Source organism: Pseudophryne corroboree, chromosome 6 (genome assembly GCF_028390025.1).
Source record: "Pseudophryne corroboree isolate aPseCor3 chromosome 6, aPseCor3.hap2, whole genome shotgun sequence".
Lineage (NCBI taxonomy): Eukaryota > Metazoa > Chordata > Amphibia > Anura > Myobatrachidae > Pseudophryne > Pseudophryne corroboree.
Window position 1 is genome coordinate 120,877,213 of NC_086449.1, and position 9,640 is coordinate 120,886,852.

Here is a 9,640-nt window from a genome sequence, read left to right on the forward strand (position 1 = left end):
TCTCAGGGAGTATCCTTTCCCCACTAGGGCCAGGATACGATGGGAATCTTCCCCTAGGGTGTCACGTTTGCCCAAACGGTAGCCCTGACGTAACAGCTATTCTCAGGGATCCTGCAGATAGCGTGCACATTCTGGTACACTACTCAGACCGGTGATTGTGTCGGCATGGGTTTACAGCGCTGTGGCATCGTGGACAGGTACCTTATCAGCAGAGATCGAGACCCTAGAATGTATATATAGATATATATATATTAAAGATGCTGTCTTAAGATATATATATATATATATATATATATATATATATAAAACATGCCCAAAGAGACATGAGTCTACTGGGTCCTAGAGTCAAAGCTATGTCGATTTCTGCTTGACGTATCCTGTAGAATATGCAATGGACAGATGATGCCGACTTGAGAGGCATATGGAAGGCTGAGGATTGTGTGGAGAAGGGTTCTCGGACCTGGTCTCCACAGCTATAGCTGGTAATTCTTATATTCCTGCACAGCCTAGGAAAGCACGACATTATCAAATGCAGCCTTTCGAACAAAGAAACAAGAAAGTCAGAGGTGCGTCCTTTCTTGCCAGAGGCGGGGGCAGAGGAAAGAAGCTGCACAACACAGCTAGTTCCCAGGAACAGAAGTCCTCCCCGGCCTCTACAAAATCTACCGCATGTCGCTGGGGCTCCACAGGCGGACCTAGGCCCGGTGGGGGCACGCCTTCGTAAGTTCAGCCACAAGTGGGTTCACTCCCTGTTAGATCCCTGGGCAATAGATATTGTGTCTCAGGGATACAAGCTGGACTTTGAGGAGATGCCCCCTCACCGACGGCCCTGCCGGCTCCCCCCCACGAGAGGGAAACAGTGTTAACTGCAATTCAGAAATTGTATCTTCAACAGGTGGTGGTCAAGGTTCCCCTCCTTCAACAAGGAGGGGGTTATTATTCGACCATGTTGTAGTCCCGAAACCAGACGGTTCGGTCAGACCCATATTGAATTTAAAGGTGACTCTGGACATAAAGGGTGCATACCTTCATGTCCCCATTTATCCACCTCATCAGGCGTACCTCAGAATTGTGGTACGGGATTGTCACTACCAATTTCAGACGTTGCCGTTTGGTCTCTCCACGGCCCCGAGAATATTCACCAAGGTAATGGCGGAAATGATGGTGCTCCTGCGGAAGCAAGGTGTCACTATTATCACGTACTTGGACGATCTCCTCATAAAAGCGAGATCAAGAGAGCAGTTGCTGAACAGCACAGAAAAAAAGGGTGGGATGAGACCGCGCTGAATTTGATGCATACAACAAATGATGTAAATAAAAACACAATTTATTCCTAAAATAAATGCAATAGGTAACAATTAGGAACTAGGTACATATAGGACAATTACATGTCAAATGCAGTTGGTATATGATCTAAAATTCATATGACACTTCGATAGGGTTACCCAATACGCCAGGAGGTGATATTTAAGATTGGAAGTTTTGAGGTGACCATTCCGGATTGTTTTCCCCTACAAGTATACAGTCCAGCATAAACAACAGTCTCAAAGATAAGCAGTAGCCAATGGATTGGCAGTTTACCGTTAGAGGGTAGTGTGCTCCAGATTCTTTTTGATGGAGGGCTCCTCATGCAATACGGTTGACACAGTCCTTTTGTGCGGCTATTGCTATTTATAGTCTCAGAGTTTGGGTGAATCGTCTGGACGAAGTTTGGGGGATGGTTCGGTCCTCCTTCAGAGCAGCTCCTGGCGGGCGTCCCTGGTACACCTGACGCGTTACGCTGTTCAGCAATACCTTTGATAAAGCTGCAAGCTGACTGCAGCGAAACACTTTCTCTGGAAGTGTAACGGCAACACGGCTGGATTCTATATATTCCAAAGTCGCAGTTGGTTCCTACAGCTCATCTGTCTCTCCTAGGCATGATCCTAGACACAGACCAGAAAAGGGTTTATCTCCAGATAGAGAGAGCTCAGGAGCTCGTGACACTGGTCAGGAATCTACTAAAACCAAAACAGGTGTCAGTGCATCACTGCACTCGAGTCCTGGGAAGGATGGTGGCATCATACGAGACCATTCCCTTCGGCAGGTTCCATGCGAGGACCTTCCAATGGGACTTACTGGACAAGTGGTCCAGATCACATCTTCAGATGCATCGGTTAATCACCCTATTTCCCAGGGCCAGGGTGTCTCTCCTGTGGTGGCTGCAGAGTGCTCACCTTCTCGAAGGTCGCAGATTCGGCATTCAGGACTGGGTCCTGGCGACCACGGATGCAAGCCTCCGAGGGTGGGGGGCAGTCACACAGGGAAGAAATTTCCAAGGGCTGTGGTCAAGTCAGGAGACTTGCCTTCACATCAACATCCTGGAACTAAGGGCCATATACAACGCCCTACGTCAAGCGGAGTCCCTGCTTCGCGACCAACCGGTTCTGATTCAGTCAGACAACATCACCGCAGTGGCCCATGTAAACCGCCAAGGCGGCACAAGGAGCGGGGTGGCGATGGTAGAAGCCACCAGAATTCTTCGCTGGGCGGAGAATCACGTAAGCGCACTTTCAGCAGTGTTCATTCCAGGAGTGGACAACTGGGAAGCAGACTTCCTCAGCAGGCACGACCTCCACCCGGGAGAGTGGGGACTTCATCAAGAAGTCTTCACGCAGATTGCAAGTCGGTGGGAACTGCCACAGGTGGACATGATGGCATCCCGCCTCAACAAAAAGCTGCAGAGATATTGCGCCAGGTCAAGAGACCCTCAGGCGATAGCTGTGGACGCACTGGTGACACCGTGGGTGTTCCCGTCGGTCTATGTATTTCCTCCTCTTCCTCGCATACCCAAGGTGCTAAGAATCATAAGAAAAAGAGGAGTGAGAACAATACTCATTGTTCCGGATTGGCCAAGAAGGACTTGGTATCCAGATCTGCAAGAAATGCTCACAGAGGAACCGTGGCCTCTGCCTCTAAGACAGGACTTGTTGCAACAGGGGCCCTGTCTGTTCCAAGACTTACCGCGGCTGCGTTTGACGGCAAGGCGGTTGAACGCCGGATCCTAGCAGAAAAAGGCATTCCGGATGAGGTCATTCCTACGCTGATAAAGGCTAGGAAGGATGTGACGGCTAAAAATTATCACCGTATATGGCGAAAATATGTTGCTTGGTGTGAGGCCAGGAATGCCCCCACGGAGGAATTCCAGCTGGGCCTTTTCCTTCACTTCCTACAGGCGGGAGTGACTTTGGGCCTAAAATTGGGTTCCATTAAGGTCCAGATTTCGTCCCTGTCTATTTTCTTTCAAAAAGAACTGGCTTCTCTGCCTGAAGTTCTGACGTTTGTGAAGGGAGTGCTGCATATTCAGCCCCCTTTTGTGCCTCCAGTGGCACCTTGGGATCTTAACGTGGTGTTGAGTTTCCTGAAGTCACACTGGTTTGAGCCACTTAAAACCGTGGAGTTAAAATTTCTCACGTGGAAGGTGGTCATGCTATTAGCCTTGGTTTCAGCTAGGCGTGTGTCAGAATTAGCGGCTTTGTCACATAAAAGCCCCTATCTGGTTTTCCATATGGACAGGGCAGAATTGCGGACCCGTCCACAATTTCTGCCAAAAGTGGTGTCATCTTTTCATATGAACCAACCTATTGTGGTGCCTGTGGCTACTCATGACTTGGAGGATTCCGAGTTACTAGATGTGGTCAGGGCTTTGAAGGTTTATGTAGCCAGAACAGCTAGAGTCAGGAAAACTGAATCGCTGTTTATCCTGTATGCATCCAACAAGCTGGGTGCTCCTGCTTCAAAGCAAACTATTGCTCGCTGGATTTGTAACACGATTCAGCAGGCTCATTCTGCGGCTGGATTGCCGCTGCCAAAATCAGTAAATGCCCACTCCACGAGGAAGGTGGGCTCTTCTTGGGCGGCTGCCCGAGGGGTCTCGGCATTACAGCTTTGCCGAGCAGCTACTTGGTCAGGTTCGAACACTTTTGCAAAGTTCTACAAGTTTGATACCCTGGCTGAGGAGGACCTTGTGTTTGCTCATTCGGTGCTGCAGAGTCATCCGCACTCTCCCGCCCGTTTGGGAGCTTTGGTATAATCCCCATGGTCCTTACGGAGTCCCCAGCATCCACTAGGACGTTAGAGAAAATAAGATTTTACTTACCGGTAAATCTATTTCTCGTAGTCCGTAGTGGATGCTGGGCGCCCGTCCCAAGTGCGGACTTCTTCTGCAATACTTGTATATAGTTATTGCTTAAATAAGGGTTATGTTATGATTGCATCAGGGTTGATCTGATGCTCCGTTGTTGTTCATACTGTTAACTGGGTATGTTTATCACAAGTTATACGGTGTGATTGGTGTGACTGGTATGAGTCTTGCCCTGGATTCCAAAATCCTTTCCTTGTACTGTCAGCTCTTCCGAGCACAGTTTCTCTAACTGAGGTCTGGAGGAGGGACATAGAGGGAAGAGCCAGAACACACCAGAATCTAAATTCTTTCTTAAAGTGCCCTGTCTCCTGCGGAGCCCGTCTATTCCCCATGGTCCTTACGGAGTCCCCAGCATCCACTACGGACTACGAGAAATAGATTTACCGGTAAGTAAAATCTTATTTTTACACATTACGGCAGACAGCGTCCCCTTTTTACACATTACGGCAGACAGCGTACACTTTTTACACATAACGGCAGACAGCGTCCCCTTTTTACACATTACGGCAGACAGCGTGCCCTTGTTACACATTACGGCAGACAGCGTCCCCCTTTTTACACATTACGTCAGGCAGATTCCCCCTTTTTACACATTGCGGCAGGCAGATTCCCCCTTTTTACACATTGCGGCAGGCAGATTCCCCATTTTTACACATAGCGGCAGGCAGATTCCCCCTTTTTACACATTGCGAGGCAGGCAGATTCCCCATTTTTACACATTGCGCGGCAGGCAGATTCCCCATTTTTACACATTGCGCGGCAGGCAGATTCCCCATTTTTATACATTGCGGCAGGCAGATTCCCCATTTTTACACATAGCGGTAGGCAGATTCCCCAGTTTTACACATAGCGGCAGGCAGATTCCCCCTTTTTACACATTGCGGCAGGCAGATTCCCCATTTTTACACATTGCGGCAGGCAGATTTCCCATTTCTACACATTGCGGCAGGCACTCCCAACAAAGACAGAAAGAAAGACCGAAAGAAAGAAAGAAAGAGACAGAAAGAAAGAAGAATTATACTTACCCTCTCCGCTGGCTCAGGCTCCTCGGTGCAGCTTGACGATTCCCGGGCAGTAGAGAAGGAGGAGGAGGGAGGTGGAGGAGGGAGCCGCAGCGCTGTGTTATTGGTGGAGGCGCTGCTGCTGCTGCCCCTCTGCTTCACTATAGGCTGTTCTCGGAAGACAGCCTATAGTGAAGCAGAGGGGCAGCAGCGCCTCCACCAGTAACAAAGCGCTGCTGCGGCTCCCTCCTCCACCTCCCTCCTCCTCCTTCCCCCGTACCGCTGCTCCTCTCCTCTCCGGGCGGCTGTGCGCTGCAGGCAGCGGTTGCCCGCAGCACACAGCGGCATGTAATGAGTCAGTTTGACTCATTACATGCTTTGGGCCCCTGGACAGAGGCGGGCCCCAGTGCAATGCACTGGTTGCACTGGCGGTAGTTCCGCCTCTGGCACTACTGATGCACATCGATGGCGAACCCTTCATTGGCCATCGCTATAATACTGTTTATAAAGTGAGATACACAGTTGTAAAAGTCTGTGACAAATGTAAGAAGTACAGAGGGAGCGGTGGCGGTGCTTGGAGAAATTACTAAGGAGCTGGATCACTGTAAATAAAATATCTTGAATACTGTGCAGAGTGTAATGTACATACGTTGTCATTAATTATACTGATAGCATGAACCTATAAATTATATTATATGTGGTTATTGTTCTGTGTTACAGGTTCCTGGGATATTGATGCATTTGCATCACGCAACAGGCTAGATGGCCCTGTGGTCACCACTCAGTTCATGGCCCAGAATCCTCGCCAAAAGGCTCTTTCAAATTAGAAGAGGCCAGCAGGTCTTCCATGGCCCCTAACAGCACTGGTGGCTCCACATGGCTTATTCCTCAGAACACTGAGTGATTATCTAACCCCAGACCTGCCTCCTCCTTGCTACAAAGATTAGACCATAGGGTAATATACTCACTGCTGTGTACATTCACTGTTCCTTACATCTTGTAACGTACCAACCTGTCTGCCATGTACCGCTCTGAGCATACACACTTGAATGCGATACTAATATGTGACTGTTGTCTGTATATGTTGTGGCACTTTATACAGCGCTGAGCATTTATACATGAATTAAAATGTTGTTATCATTGCTTTCTGAGTCTTCAGAGTGTGTCCCCCTTACTACAGAGCTCCATAAAGATGGCGCACGTGTGATATTTATGTATGCAGATATACAGTATACGTAGATGATCTTCTCAATAGCCTGCATGGTGTCAGACCAAGACCTACAGTAGGTTTCTCCTTGTAACAATGGGCCTGATTCAGTGATGTACACTAATGCATTTGCAGCTGCTGTGCCGTATGCAGCAGATGTGTGAAGATATGCCAATGCTGCCTCCGCCCACTGGCGGCCTTGAAAATGACAACCAAACACACAGCAGTGCTTGCAGAGAAACCCTACGGTCACACAGAATGGCTGCGGGAACCGAGATGATGACGCCATGTTTTCTGCATGCGAGATCACAGATAAAGGCTGAGACACTCCTCAAAAATTGTCGCTACACGCCTGCGTTTTTGCCTACACTCCCTCACTGCGAGTGACATCATTAAGGCACCTTTGGCGCGTGCGCAGTGCAACCGTGACGCATGTGCAGTCGGACAATAATCAGTCAGCTGTGTAAATATCGGCATTCTTTCATCTCTGAATCGGGCCCAATAATAAATACTGCATATGCAAAAATTAAAATCACTTATCATATAACAGTGTGCAAACCACTGGCCCTGTAATCAGCAACATCAGGTGTTATCACTGACAAAGGAGGCCACCACACAGAATGCAGCTCTTCATTTAATTGGGAATTAGTGTTTTGTTTTAACCATGCAGGAGCGAATATTGATATAAGAACCACTGGAAATTGTTGAATAGCACTCTGCTGCGATTCCTTCCTAATAGCAGCTACACACCCTAGACATGCTACAACTTCTGTACACAGCACGCTTGGTTTACACCAAATTAGCATCTACTTATTTACTGTATGTCCCAAACACTTGCCTGATCTGTTCAGGTCATTTTGATCAAGTCAAGTGTTAGGACTTGTTGCCCAATGACCATGTCCGCTTGTGGGTGTGGCTTCCAATCAACAAAACATTGGGCCTGATTCAAGTCTTGTTGCAAACAGTGAAAGCATGCAGTGTACCAACATTCTGTACATTGCGCATGTATAGAACCATACAGTGCATGTGCAGTATGGCTCTTGCATCATCGATCACAAAGCAGCTGCAGACGTCAGGTGATCTCAAGTCTGCATCCATTTCAAGGCAGGGGGAGCAGCCTGGTCTCTGTTTTATAAAACATATAGCCTCCATTTTATTGGAGTGCCAAGGCCAGGGTCTCCGTCTTCTGACTGAGATTTCCTGGCCTCAGCGTCAGACTTGCATTGGGCTGTCTGCGTAACCTCACTGGTGAGCTCAGCAACACAAAAAACCCTGGACATCCACAGAAGACAACAGTGGTGGATAATCGCATGAACCTTTGTGATAGCATGTTCCTGCATGGCTTCCACTAGTGTTTATTGATGATAAGACAAAAGCAGCCAGATGAATTCTGGAGTGTATAGTGATATACTGTCTGCTTCTGCAAAGTTGTTTGGACTGAACTCGACAGTACAGATGGACACTGACCTAAAACATACTGCGAAGCAACCCAGGAGTTTTTTAAGGCAAAGAAGTGACATATTCTGTAATGGCCGAGTCAGTCACCAGATGTCAGATGTGAAAATCTGAGGTAGTTTTAGGACAAATTTCGCAAACTTTCAAGCTTCCCAGTTTAAAACTAGAGAGGAGTTGGGGGAAATTAGATTTAAAAAGTTGGTGACCGTTTTTGGCTATGTAGATAATATTTTCATTTAATTCAATGCCATTGAACAGGGAAACTTTGACATATAGTTTATATAGGCTATGGTTTCATGGTGTCAGTGATGTAGAAATTAAAATGTTCAATTTTTAGGGTGTTGATTTCGTAACCAGAGGATTCAATTCCTCAAAGAAGGGAAAGGATGGATGTGGTCCGATCACAGAGTTTCAAGAGGCCATTGGGCCTGATTCAGGTCCCCTTGGATGACGCAAAATAATGATGAACGGTACTTGGCTCATGCACCAGACCCGTGCTGCGCATATGCAATACAGTCTGCGACGTCATACCCAGATCGGCAGCAGACTGTCAGTGATTGATAGTCTGCTGCGATTTGGGGGCAAGAAGTGGTCAGCAGCGGCCTCCGTTTTGGGGGGAGTGAAGAGGCTAAGTTTTCTCTTGGAAGACAGAGATTTCCTGGCCTCTGTTGGATCTGCAGCGGCCTGCTTGCACAAACCCATGGGTCACGCAGCCGGTGTTGCAGGTACTTTGATGCTGCGTCCTAGGACACAGCACAGATCACTAATGCAAGCAGGACGCTGTTATGCACACCAGTGCCTGCAGGAAAGTACTGGTGTCAGAACTGTTATGCACTCCAGTGTCTGCAGGAATGTACTGGTGTTTGAACTGTTATGCAAAACAAATGGACTCACAGACAAACTGGGGAATATGACACAACGTACACAGAAGGTAATAGGGTAACAAAATACACACAAAGTGAACAGAGAAGCCCAGAGGCTAAGGAACTGGGTATCTCCCTTGTATTAGAACTGCACAGATAGAAAAAGCAAGATGTTGTGTTTTAATACGTAGAGAACCCGAAATGCTGTTGCTAAGGGCAACAGCAAAACCCTAAAGGGTTACCAACGGGTGTGGCAGTAAACTCCTTGGTCAGAGATGGAATGATAGACACAAGGAGAGTCTCCACAATCCTATTTCTCACTTGCAGTGCACAGGTTTTAGCTTACTGCCACTAAACTGACCCCTGACACCTAGCACAGTGAGACAGGATTAGACAGGCAAGTCTTAGAATACAGCCGCAAACTTGCTAAGTTCACAGAGTAGTAACAGAACTCCAGCAAGCTAAACGACTGACTCCAGTCTTACTGCTAGGTCTGGATTGGCAGAGTGTAATACCAAATCCCCAGGCCTATTTGCAGTAAGCAACAAACAAATACAAAGCTACACAGTACTGGCTAACTTTCATGAACTGACTAACCAACAAAGATTCAGCAGCATCTGCTTACCTTGAAAAGAGGCCTTATAAAGCAGGTGCTGTCCACGCCCCACTCAGACCTCACAGACTGTGAGCACAAAAACCAGCACCGGATCCCCTGCCGTGCACAGAGCCTATAACCACTGCACAGCAAAAGACCCGAACCGGAGTATCAGCTGCGCTCAGGTTACTCCACTAGCACTTGTCTCCCGGTTGCCATGACAACGTGGCAGCACAGGGCAGGAGACCCTAACAGTACCCCCCCTCTGACGAGGGGTCAAAGAACCCCTACCACCGGGTTTATCGGGGAACTGCGAGAAGAAAGAGCGTATCAGTC

The 9,640-nt window shown here is 48.0% G+C and overlaps 1 protein-coding gene across 1 annotated transcript in view; it reads left to right on the forward strand.

Moving 5' to 3' along the window:
- Window positions 1-6,327, forward strand: part of PEBP4 (phosphatidylethanolamine binding protein 4) — a 192,433-nt gene extending 186,106 nt beyond the window's left edge. Inside the window, exon 7 of the mRNA XM_063931780.1 lies at window positions 5,905-6,327. Within this exon, the coding sequence (XP_063787850.1) occupies window positions 5,905-6,011 (107 nt within the window). The 3' untranslated portion in view covers window positions 6,012-6,327. The remainder of the gene's footprint in view (window positions 1-5,904) is intronic.
- The last annotated feature ends 3,313 nt before the right edge of the window (window positions 6,328-9,640 follow it).